Here is a 13,293-nt window from a genome sequence, read left to right on the forward strand (position 1 = left end):
CACCAGAAGGTTAAAACGCATATCTTCCATAGACTTGCATTAAACGACACAGAAGCTTGTCTGAGAAAATGCCAGACGGCAACAGTTGCTATGATAGGATTGGTCAGTAATGTTTACCTCTACCATAAATAAGCATACAAAATATCAAAAACAAAAATCACTTTATTACAAAGTTTTATTTACAACATTTCAAGAGAAACAAGTTTGGCTCAATTGTTAAGTGGCCATTTAAATTTTAGTTTGCATCATGACTGTCAAATCTCACAGATCTGTTCATCTGTTTTAAGTGGATTTGAGTTAAATTACGCAGTATAAATCATCTGTGTTAATCAGTACACTTGCACAAATTTCAGATAGTAACAAGATTATAACAATCAAGTGAGCAGGTAAAAAAAATCTTATTTCATATCATTCAGTATGTCTGTTTGTGTAACTTTACTATAAACAAAATAGGAAACTACATAATATAGTTGTTTAAAAAGAATTATTAAAAAAGCCACTTATGGCATTAAAATCTCTGTTTATGTAGGACGGTATTTTGGGGTGGGCTTTCCGCTTCTGCAAGGATAAATGTGCATCTATCTCAGAATCTGTACCAATACCAGCAGAGTTAGAGTCCTGATGAGCACCATGACCCGGTCGGCCCAGTTGTGACTCGATGCGCTCTTGAGCTGGACTCCTCCAACGTGGCCTTTGATGAAGTTACTAAAGCTGGACACTTTAGCATAGACTCCGGGTCGGTTTGCTTTAGCACAGCTGAGACCGAAGCTCACGATTCCAGCTTGCACCCAACTACCATCACTGATCTCACAAACCAGAGGGCCGCCGGAGTCACCCTGAAAAAGCACGAGAACAGAAAGATATTATGAACATGAGCAATGCACAAATAAGGTGCAGTTGCATTTCACACACCAGCGCTCGATGCTCCTCACCTGGCAGGAGTCTTTGCCCCCTTCTGGGAAGCCAGCACACATCATGTCAGCGCGGATGTCGACATTCTCTGAGGGGTTTGTCAGATACATATCCTGACAAGTCTTGGAGTCAATGATTGGCACTTGGACTTCCTGCAATGGGCCGACCCCCTGTAGTGAAACTAAAGGAGATGAGAAAATCATTTGAAATTGCTTTTGCGTCTCCTTTTATACCTTTTAAAGACTATAGACTAATAACACCAATAAATATTTTTCATTTTAATTTCAACCCTCATCCTTCCATCGGGTCATTTTGACCCAAAAATAATTTTCAAAAAATGTTCATCAGAGGGGTCCAAGACCCTAGGACTTTTGAATGGATTCGAGGAGTTTTGTGGTTGAAATTTAAAAAAGTAACAAATCCTTCCCTCACAGGGCAAACTGACCCCCATAGGAATGAATGGAATGCTTAAAAATGCTCAAAATTCAAACTAAAACTGCTAAAACTTTACCAAAAAAATATTTTATAATGTCTACATGTCAGTGGCGTAACTTTGTTTTAAAAAGTGTGTGGGACAGGTGGTGCTAATACAATGCTAAATCAGATATGTACAATAACATTACGATGTCCAGCAATCGATTTAAACAGTAGGCTACATTTGTTGTTTAATGATATCGGGTATCTTAATGGTCCAGTGGTAGAATTTTCGCCAAGCGTGTCAGAGGTTCTGATTTTTTTTCTCGTATAGTTTTTTTTTTTTTCCTCATCAAAACAGATTATGTTCATCAGTGGTTGTATATCAAGCAGGGGTATGTTTGTGTGCATTATGTTTTGTGATTTCACTAGAACGAATAGAGTCTCCTCAACGGATTGAAGCGCGCGTCGAGTGAAGACAGTGCAGCGTGTGCGCGAGCCACACGAGAAAACACTGTATCCGCGGCAACGGGCACTTTGATCACTTGATTTAAAAAACACATTTCAGCGCTAGAACGTCTCTTATTTAAAAAAACCAATGAAATGAATGCTCTGCCAGTTAACTGGAGATGTTTTATTTATTTGTAGAATTGGTACATTCGTGCTGCGAGATGTTTTAAAAGTGGTGGGGACAATATCGACCCTGGCAAAAATTGGTGGGGACATGTCCCACCCGTCCCACCCGCAAATTACGCCTATGCTACATGTGTATCTGAATGCATCCTGAATTGAACTGACTTCAGGACCCAGCGGAAACTGATCATTTGCTCCAAATAGTTCTATAAGGCCAGCTAGTGGCAAGAGTCAATTTTATTTTTCACAAGAGGTCGGCAAAGACACCCAATGTATAATTTGAGCTGAATTAAAAGGGTTACGCATGAAATTGTGAGTTATTTTGAATTTAAGTTGAAAGAATGTGAGGAATGTGCTTAAATAACTATGCATTTATTATTTATTGATCAAATCTAGTAATTTAAAAGGTAAATGAAATAAGATAAAAAATTGCATTAAAAAATAGAAAAAAAATATTATCAAAATGAAATAAAATAAGCTTTCTGGGAAAAAAAATAAAATAATTTTGACCCGCGAGGGAAGGATGAGGGTTAATTTTTTGATGCCTAAATTCACTTGACACAGAGATTTATTCTTGAAGGAATGATTACCTAATCATTTTCTTGAAGTCATACACATGATGTACAGTTAATCTATGCCGTGCATTAATTTGCAGCTATAATGCGTGTGGCTTGATGCAGCGCAGGAGATGCAGATAACCCAGTCAAAAATGCTGTCTGCAGTGCCATTACAAAAATGTTCTTGACCCTTAAGAAACTAATTAATGCTGACACGTAACATCTGTAAAATTAAACGAATTGCTATTTACAACATTGAAGTAAAAATATAAAGCCTGTACTAATACTAGAAATCGTGAAATAGTGGAAATAATTGGGAATCATGTAGCAAACAGTACATTTCATTTATCTATTATAACTTTTATGTCGTTTTGGTCGCTTGGTTGTTTCCTTATAAAGGTCCAGAAATTCAAGGTTTTCGTCAGGTGTGTGATGTTCCTTTTTAATATGTCATTACGTTGCTGTCTTGCCGCCCGTCAATCGCTGCATTGCTGGTCATGGTTTCGAGTATTGATATATCTGCCCTTTCCAATGAACACAAGAATGCGCAGTAATCTCAGACAACTTAATCCAGACATTTTAATCACATCCGCAAATTTGTTTGAAGAACCAAATTAGCCAGAGATCAGTTTTCACGATTAGAAGAGCTGGCATCTGTCAAATCATCTCAGATGTATTAAGCGAGGTACGAAGAACGGACCCCAGTACAGGGTTGATTTTAAGCTCCTTGAATGGGTTAGCATCCTCCTACCAGTCAGAGCTCTTTAGGAATTTAAGGTCTTCTGACCAGTCTGTTTTAATTGTTCATTGGACTAGGTATAAGTGAAGGAGTGATCGGGCCTTTGCAGTGGCAGCACCGAAGAGACGGAATAGCCAACCATCTCACATTAGACTCGCTCCAACTCTAAACATTTTTATAAGACGTCTGAAGGCACATCTTCTTTGTCTAGCTTTCGAGACTGCAGTGTGTTGAGGCATTGGTTTGGTTTGTACTGTTTTTAGGTGTTTTCGTCTGTGTTATGATGTTGTTGTTTTACTTTATTCGGAAAAAAAAAAATTGTCCAGCACTCTGGTCAACGCTCTGTTGTTTTAATAGTGCTTTATAAATAAACTGAACTGAAAGCACGCTTAAATAACTGTACTCACTCACCTCCCTCTCTGATGTCACCCCATCCGGTGACCATGCACTTCATGTCGCTGCTGAACTCCACATTATCATATGGCAAGCACACAGGCTGAACGCGGTCGGACCACACAACAGGTGGGTTTAGCTCTACTAGAGCAATATCCTGACCGAACTCAGGGTGCGTGTAACCCAGCGGAACCACCACACGACGGATACTATGGCTCGACTCGTCCGGGTTCCAGCCGTTCAGCTGCAATCGGCCCGCGTAAATCGTGTAGGAGGAGATGTCATTAGGGCTGGACAGAGAGGAGAAATTGTTTATTTGGACATAACTGTATAACTATATACACACACACACACACACACACACACACACACACACGTCAACATTTGAAGTGGATCAAAAAAGTTCAAAGACAAGAACAGGTATTGTTCAAAATTCATGTATAACTTTGATGAAAGGTTTTGATCCACATATATATACACAGTACAGGTCAAAAGTTTGGAAACATTACGTTTTTTTTTATTTTTGAAAGAAGTCTCTAATGCTTATCAAGGCTGCGTTTATTTGATCAAAAATACAGAAAAAAAAAAAAAAACAGTAATATTGTGAAATATTATTACAACTTAAAATAATAGTTTTCTATTTGAATATCCTTTAAAAAATAATTTATTCCTGTGATGCAAAGCTGAATTTTCAGCATCATTACTCCAGTCTTCAGTGTCACATGTGACATCCAGTCTGTCATGATCCTTTAGAAATCATTCTAATATTCTGATTTATTATGAGTGTTGGAAACAGTTCTGCTGCCTAATATATTTGATGAATAAAGCGTTAAAAAGAATTGCATTTATTCAAAATAAAAAAATATTTTCTAATAATATAAATCTTCTTTACTATCACCTTTTATCAATTTAACACATCCTTGCTGAATAAAAGTATTGATTGATTTCAAAAAAAGAAAGAAAAAAAATTACTGACCCCAAATTACTGACCAGTCGTGTACATTGTTGTTACAAAAGATTTCTATTTTTAAAAAAATTGCTTTTTTTTTTTTTTTTTTTTTTTTTACTTTTTATTCATCAAAGTATCCTAAAAAAGTATCACAGGTTATGAAAAAATATTAAGCAGCAGAACTGTTTCCAACTTTGATAATGAATCATCATATTAGAATGATTTCTAAAGGATCACGTGATAGACTGGAGTAATGATCCTGAAAATTCAGCTTTGCATCACAGAAATAAATGATAATTTAAAGTATATATATATATATCCAAAAAATAAACAAACAAGGATTAATTGGGTGTTGAAAAAAAGTGCACCGAAACTTACTTGGGAAAGCAATGTGCAGCAGACAAGACCCAGCTGTCCGAGATGATACTTCCTCCACACACATGTCCTTGAGTACTAGTCTGTATGTACACATCAGCCAGCAATCAGAGGAATATCAATAAAAAACAGATTCGACAGACAATAGACCTTATTCGAGGTAAAGCCCTGTTTAATTTTTGACAGGAATGAAAACAAGGCTGTGAGGGACAGAAGTACAAAGGATTCTACTGTTATTTAATAACATACCGACTGTCCAGCTGACGAAACGTCTTTCCAAAAAAAACGGTGTAAGTTTTGAAAATCATGTGATCTTGCCATTGTAAAGAGTGTAAGTCTATCCTTCACAGCCGCGTTTTCTTCAGCGTTCAATTCAATATGCCGCCAAACCTGACTAAGGTCAATTCAAAGCGTATCCTAAACCTTGCCCTTAAAATAATAAGAACATTGGTTTGACTGAAATTTGGATTCAGTCAAGATCCAGAGGCTGTTTGTTTGTTCGTTTGTTTATTAAAAAAATTAGGCAAGGACAAATATAAATCGCCAAAGGGTTAAAATGTGGAATGACTGTGGCAGGGAATTTAAAGGGGTCATGAACTGGATTGTTTTATTATTTTATATTGTTGCCTGGGGTGCCCTTATAATGTTAGTATGATTTTTACATCAAAAATTGTCATAATTTATAAATAAAAGCCATTTTTCCAAGCCTGATTTCAGCTTCAGATTTGAATGTGCGTTTTACCATTGCTAAGAAAATTCCCGCTCCTCCGTGAGCGATGCGAGACCCGGCGCGTCTCAGTAATGATGCCACCGGCCTCGCGCCGTTCTCCCGCGGCCGTCAGCCTCGTCCTGCTCGCCACAGTAAACATGATGAATGGCGACTGTAGAACGCAAAAGCCGAATCCCGGACATTTTGGCCGATCTCTAAATCACTGGCAAACTCATCACGTAGGCTAGCCTTGTTGTTTTCAACTACGCACTCTTACCGGTAGGCGTGGCCTCCTAAGGCAGCGAAGCAAGTGCATTCTGGGAGTTGTTGTCTTTCATCCACATAAGCCAAAAATACATTTTCTGGCTTTTCTCAGTCTAGAAAGCTCCAAATTCAAAAATTTCTTCACATTTCTTCTACTTAAATGACCTATTTTAAATACACATTCATCTTCCCAGAGGTGAAGTATCCCTTTAATTTTAGTTATGTATAAAGGTCTTAAGTAACTGTTTTGTTTTTGTATCTTTTGTATAGTTTAAATTTAGCTGTAAAACTGAAGCTTTGTTTTATCTACCCTTTTGCCATAATACACGTGGAAAAATACTATGGAATTCAATGGGGCCCATCAACTGTTTGATTACCGATATTCTTCAAAATATCTTCTTTTGTGTTCAGCAAATGATGATGAGTAAATTACAGAATTTTCATTTTTCGGGTAGCTATCCCTTTAAATATCTTGTCTAAATACATAGCACTGTTAAAACATCCAAGGTTTAACCAAAGTGCTTTACATAAAAGTTCTAAAATAAGTTGGGATGCACCGATACAAAGATTTTGGCCAATACCAATAACTCTTTATATTTGAAAGCCAATAACCGATATATTAGCCAATACATCTAAATATATCATTTTTGAGAGCCTAGTTACAAAAACAAAAGTCTTACCATTAAAGCCATGTTTAATCCACACAATTTTTGTAGCTTCAATCATATTTCAAGCAATTCAAAACCATCATGCTGAACAGTGCACATCTGAAGGAAATAATTCATTATTTATCGGCTTTAATATATCGGGCAAATTTTCTTATTGGCCCGATAACATTAAAAATGACCAGCCGATACCGACATGGTGCATCCTTAAAAATAAGGACACACATTGACCAATAAAATGACAACATATAAAACACAACATTAACCATTATACGCTACCAACATCTTTCAGCACATTCGACAACGATTTGGCAGACCTGATAGGTAACGGCAGCTCTTTACACAGTCTCTGCGCTATTACAACAAAGGCTCGATCGCCTTCATGTAGGCGATTGGTTGTAGGCACTACAAGGAGTTTTTGACTCTCTAAGAGTAATGTTCTGGAGGCATTATACAGGATTAAAAGGTTTGCCAGATGCGGTGGGGCCTGCCTGGTTATTTAAAGATTTATACAAAAACAATACAACGTTGTACCTAATCAGAGACAATTTATATAAGAGACATGCCACTTCCTCAATCCTCAATACAACTATATAAGGAAAACCCGTAACGGCAAAGATGGCGGTTGTGTGCACATGTCCCGCCCCTCCCGCTGGAAAGCCAATCATCTGCTTTTAAAAGTCAGCAGCTGACCACTAAGCAGCGAATGTACAGTGACGTGACATAACTGCCATATTCAACCTGTGCTTTCGCGCTGTGGCTGGCGCTGAGCCAAAGACGGACGCGCTCAGCGCTTGTCATAGGCTATATCACAACTGCTCAGTGTTTTTAACCACATAATGTTTATTTTAGGTTTCAGACATTTAAATATAATTGTTTAAGTGCTTGGCACAACACCGGCATTCTGGATAGAGACGTAAATGAAGTTGGTGTCGTGAACGTGAACCCTTGCGCATGCGTAGTAAAAGTATAACCTGTGGGGGAAAAGGCGTTTTAAACCTTATTTTGGGGCAAAGTCATCAAACTTTTTCAGCGATTTTTATCATATTTTACTGCTGTTTCTATATATGCAGTTTTTATGTCCCGGTGACCAGTGAAAGTGCAGTTCTGACTCTCTGCCCATTCATTTAGATAGGAGCCTGGTCTTGTTAGTCCGAAATAGCTGCCCGGAGGCGTTGCCAAGATGGCGGCCGAGTGGCACGACTTGCCTAAAAGGACTTTGACCTAATTCTAAGATGGACAGGGAGCCATTTTAGAGAAGCTAATACAGGTGTAATTGATTCGTGTTTCTTTAGCCTCCTTAAGAGCCCCGCCACAGCATTTTGCACTTACTGTAATCGAGACAAAAGTGCGGAGGTGATGCCAGAATACAGAGAGTTACAGAAATCCAGCAGCGATTAAATAAATGTATGAATTACTCTTTCAAAATCTGCATATAATAAAAATGGTTCAGTTTTAACTAACAAACTCAAATTATAAAAACAAGCCCGGACCACTGAGTTAATTTGCTATTCCATTTCTAGGATATCAATTAAAAAACCTAAATCTCTTACTGACATTTTCGAACATGATGCCAGGGGACTCGAATCTAATAGAGCTTTTAAGTTATTTGGGAGGCCAAAAACAATTACCTCAGTTTTATCCTGTTTTTCACCTACTCCAATTTTGTATGTTCTTAAAACACTAAAAGTGACTCAAATTAATTGGTAGAGTGCCTGAGTGGTAGATACGTTTGAATGCTGTCGGCGTAACACTGGAATGACACTCCATACTTTATAAAAATCCAACCCAAAGGGAGCAAATTTAAAGAAAAAGGTGTGGAAGAATGAATAGCATCTTGCAGAACCACTCAAGGAAGACGTCTTTTACCCGAGGTCGCATTACATTTGGCTTTATGTCAAATTGTGTATAGAACGGTGTATGAGGACCAAAATAAAAAACAAAATGATGATGATTTTGCTTTAAATTAATACTGTTCTGATCAGTTCATGCATTCATGATCTTGCTGTTTCTCGACTGTCTGAGCTACAGGAATGTATGCTGTATGTAAATGAACTCGTTTTACTTTCAAAATGCCTGCCATTCTTACCTGAATATCCACCTGCCAAGGCCAAGCACCTTCTGACGCAGAAGAACCTCCAACAATCCTGTTCATCATTGGTGGCCGACCACATTCTGAGAAAAAGACGTTGATTCTGTTGACTTGTTTGCTTTCCTCTCACAAAACAATTCACACACAACAGGGATCTTAAAAAGAATATATATGTAGCCTATCACACAAAATATTGGCCTATTTTACAAACATACAATTTTGTACACACTTTTATACGTATTTTAACTATATACTTAAGTGTATAAAATGATATAATAATATTTTAAGTATAGATTTTAGCTAGCATGTTTTCCTCATACACAACGTTAGTACAAAATTAGGTCAATTTCCTACCTTGAGCCTCGCCCGTCCATAAACCTGAATGGCGCCCGACATAAAGCAAAACAATGAAGTTACAATCCAACATTAATTATCAATCCATTAGCAAAAAAAATAGATATATTCTTATTATAAGGAAAGTTGTGCACCTACCAATCAATATGACGAAGACAGTCCAACAACATTCGGCGCACCGCATCTTATCAAAACACCTGTATTCCGTGGCGTCTTCACAAAAATCCAACTTTGTTGATAATTCAGCGGAGATCGACGACGCAACTCTTTAAAACGCTGATGTTTCTAGAAATAGCCTCCTCACTGCCTTGGTCGACGAAATAAGGCGAAGAGACGATTCGAAGACGTCGAAAGTTTCGCTCAAGAAAAAAACATTAACGGTGATTTGTTCTTCAAAAGTGGTCTTCCTACCTGTCCTACAATGACCAATCGGGAGCGTTCGTCTCACCCAGAGTGAGTATTGGCCCCGCCCACTTGTTCACCTCTAGCAGTTTTGGTTTCTCATGGTTTGTTTCGGGAATTTCTCCGAGAATGTGGTAGGGCAAGTTTGGTAGTGGACTAATGAATACACGTTTTAAAATAGGCTCTCAGTAAACATGTGTAATCTTAACAACATAGTAAAGCTTCAAGGTCTACTGTTCTGCCTTGTGGTGGCTTTGTTGATTTAATTGTTTCCCATAAACGCTACAGACTTTATCTCTGTCTATGGCATATCATATGTCTTCTAAAACTGCTGTGTGGTTTGAAGGTAGGCTACATAAACAAGTTTTAGCAATCAGTCTCTTCTTCTATGCACATGACTGAGAAACTGGTATAACAGGTTTAAACATTGGCCTCCACACGTAATGCCAATGAAGTTACTGACAACAAAGAATCATTACATTTAGTTTATTTGGTGATCATGACTTTGTAATTCTGTGGTGTGCACATGTTAAAGTTTTAAAATTAATTTGGAGTTCACAGCTAAAAATGCAATTATATATAATTATTATAAATTCTAAATAAAGTATTTAAACAAACAAAAAAACAGGTATTTAAGAATAATTTATAATATTACTGTTTCTTTAGTATTGAAAATAAACCCTCACAAGGTGATCAGGACCATTGAAGCACATGATCTGATAAACAGCTGACTGTTCATTCTCTCATGAAGTAGCTATGCAAAAAAAAAAAAAAAGAAGGTATAAATAAACAAGCATGCAATACTGATTTAAGATAAAAAATATTTCTGTGTGTAATATGAGTGACATGAAACCAGCAGTGCAGGAGATTAGTTCCCAGGGGTAACAGTCATAGAGTTTAGCAGCCATATTACAGGGGTCATGAATTGAGAAATCAAATTTTCTTTGATCTTTTGACACATAAGAGGTCTATAAAAAACACACTGTAAATTGAACTGAACCCAAACTTTATTGTTAGTCCAAAAACTGTTGTCATTGAAACCAAGCTAATTTAACTGTCGTCATCATCACACACACGTATGTTTGTGTATTATATTATGTATGTTATGTATGTATGTACATTATGTATGTGTGTGTGTGTGTGTATATATATATATATATATATATATATATATATATATATATATATATATATATATATATATATACCTATATATATATATATATATATATATATATATATATTCGTCTTTCTAAGTTGAAGCAAAAAAAAAAAATTTATTTGAAAAAAAATGGTACAAGACAATTAATGGCTTTAATTAGGAAAACAACTACAATCCCACAAAGCATTGTAAATGACCCAATAAAAAATAAAAATGATAGATGAATATAAAACTATTTATTTAAAGATGCTGTAAACAATATATTTTAGGTGCATTTATACACAAACATTTTAGTAGTTTGAAATCGTAGGAAGTCATTGGCTGCATCTGAAATCACATACTTCCCTACTATATAGTAAGCGAAAAACAGTGTGTAAAAAAAGAAGTATGTCCAAACTCACAGTACTCATAAGAGTAAGCAAAATATCCCCTGATGACCTACTTCTTCCGGCAGATTCTGATTCCGGCAGATCACTTTACTATCCCATGAGGCCACAGGAGAGGGTTTATGAATGACTGTGAAGCAATGCAACTGAGGCTTGAAGGTCACATGATATTGACAACATGGCGGATGTAGTACATCCATACTACACACATTCATACCATATAGAACATACTTTTTTTAGCGGTCTTATTACTTATTCAAAATAAGAACCTACTCAAGAGATAATGCAGAGGCAGCATTTTTCAGCCAAAGAGTCAGGCTGCGTTTAAAAGCTGAGCGGAGGAAGAAAGACAGCATCCGATGATGTCACATCCTGTTTACTGAGATACCTTCATCTATACATGATGAAAGGCAGCATAGATGTATCCTTCACTGTCTATCATATTCCACAACTCATCTGAAAGTTGTGGTTGGTGGTCAGTTTATATATGTAGCCTATGTTTTTGACCAACATTTTCCTTTAAATGCCACGTCTAGTGACAGTAGTAATTAAATATTTGTTTATTATCATCAAAGCTCTCTCTATTCTGTGTTATAAATCATTAATGCTGCCTCATGTGGAAGTCAGGAGTTTAGGCATCAGGTCATAGATGATTTTTTTGTAGATCATCTCTCTGCTGACTATCCCAGGAATCCTGCTGTTACACACAATTAAAAAAGAAATAATAATAATAAGTTGAAAATAATATACCACAACAACAACAACAAAAAAGATTGTGAAATGAATTATTTTCTGTTTGAAATTCTCGGAACTGGCAAAAGATGGCGCTAGCACTTTTATAAATCGGTCAAGCGGCCAGATGCAGATCATCACTACATGACTCCGTGTTCACATTCCCCTGCCTCTTCTGTTAATAATAATACAAATAATAATAATAATACATTTGATTTATAACGCGCTTTTTTCACATTTTACGCCCTAATGTGCTACTGCTGTGCGTGCGTGTGTGTGTGTGTGTGTGTGTGTGTGTGTGTGTCCCTCTCATGCTCTCTCTGGCCTCGGGCTCTGTGTCTGCTTCTACAGCACGATTGAAGGTGACAGGGACAGAGAGGAGGAGGAGAGAGAGGAGGATGAGCCACGGTGTCGCCAGGAGCAACAAACACTAGAAAAAAAAGTAGAAAGTAGAGCGCGCGAAACAGAAAACAGGATAGACACGAGTCAAAAGGTGTTGAAGGAAGCCTCGGTTCCACCAAGCAGCAAGAACACATAAGCTCAAAATATGGGAAAGATTCTTTTTGATAACCAGAAGAAACCCTGCAGGCTGAAAACTGTTCTTTCTCTTACGTAGTGTGTTGTAGTAGATCATCTCTGCTGGCTGTCCCAGGATGAGCTACACGAGTTATTTGATAAAGCTGCTCTGCTCGGCTTTGTTTTAAGGACATGATGAATATTTGTCTTGGCATTGTTGCTATGGTGACCATCCCTTCTCTCGTCATAGCCCCCTTTAACGTTTAACCCCCAGCGCTAAGAAAAGAGCTAGAGAGGGATGGAGAGATGGTGGGGTGGGGTGCTAGTTAAAAAATGCATGCCCTAAAGCTATGAATCTCAGCAAGAAATTACACGCGCGCGCACACGCACACGCACACACACACACACACAGGCTTGTTCTCACAAATACACACAAGTTGCACACACAGTCACATAGTAAAAAAAAAAACAATGCATAACTGTACTTAAGACATAGGCTATTTAGCCTACCAAAAATCTGAATCTAATTTGTATTATAAATTGATATAATTCTAACAGGCTATGTATTATAACTGTACATAGGCTACAACATAAGACTAACACAACCAAAAGGTTGACTTAACTGTATGTTTCTTATGATTTAAAAAACATTGATCTAAAGACTTATGCTTAAATAATAATCATAATTATAATAACAGATTTATTATATCTGAGGGGAGGGGGCATCATAATGTATTTTTTTTATATCGTTTTATTAATAAAATAATGTTAAAATTAACAGTAAATAAATATTTACTTACTATTTATGAGGGGGTCATCTTACCCCAGTCCTTATATTTAAAAAAAAAAAAGTGTAAAAATTATAAATGTAATAAAATTATAAATAATGTAAAAACCTAAACGTATTATATATTGTACAACATCATGGCATTAACAGAGTCAAAAGGCTGGACACACTTGATTTAAATGTATGTTGCTAATGATATGAAAATCATTGATTCAAAGATTAATGCTTAAATAGGCCAATGCAATTTAATAT

General features: G+C 36.8%; 1 protein-coding gene across 1 annotated transcript; it reads right to left on the bottom strand.

Moving 5' to 3' along the window:
- Positions 1 to 144: 144 nt before the first annotated feature.
- On the bottom strand, positions 145 to 9,511 carry LOC307147079 (serine protease 33). Its single transcript, XM_079851554.1, has 7 exons — positions 9,195 to 9,511; positions 9,057 to 9,080; positions 8,700 to 8,785; positions 4,976 to 5,055; positions 3,667 to 3,938; positions 933 to 1,093; positions 145 to 836 (listed from the first exon to the last, which is right to left on the bottom strand). The coding sequence occupies exons 1-7, from the start codon at positions 9,238 to 9,240 to the stop codon at positions 579 to 581; spliced, it is 927 nt and encodes a 308-aa protein (XP_079707680.1). The 5' UTR covers positions 9,241 to 9,511; the 3' UTR covers positions 145 to 578.
- Positions 9,512 to 13,293: the final 3,782 nt, after the last annotated feature.

This window comes from Squalius cephalus (assembly GCF_949319135.1).
Source record: "Squalius cephalus genome assembly, chromosome: 19".
Classification (NCBI taxonomy): domain Eukaryota; kingdom Metazoa; phylum Chordata; class Actinopteri; order Cypriniformes; family Leuciscidae; genus Squalius; species Squalius cephalus.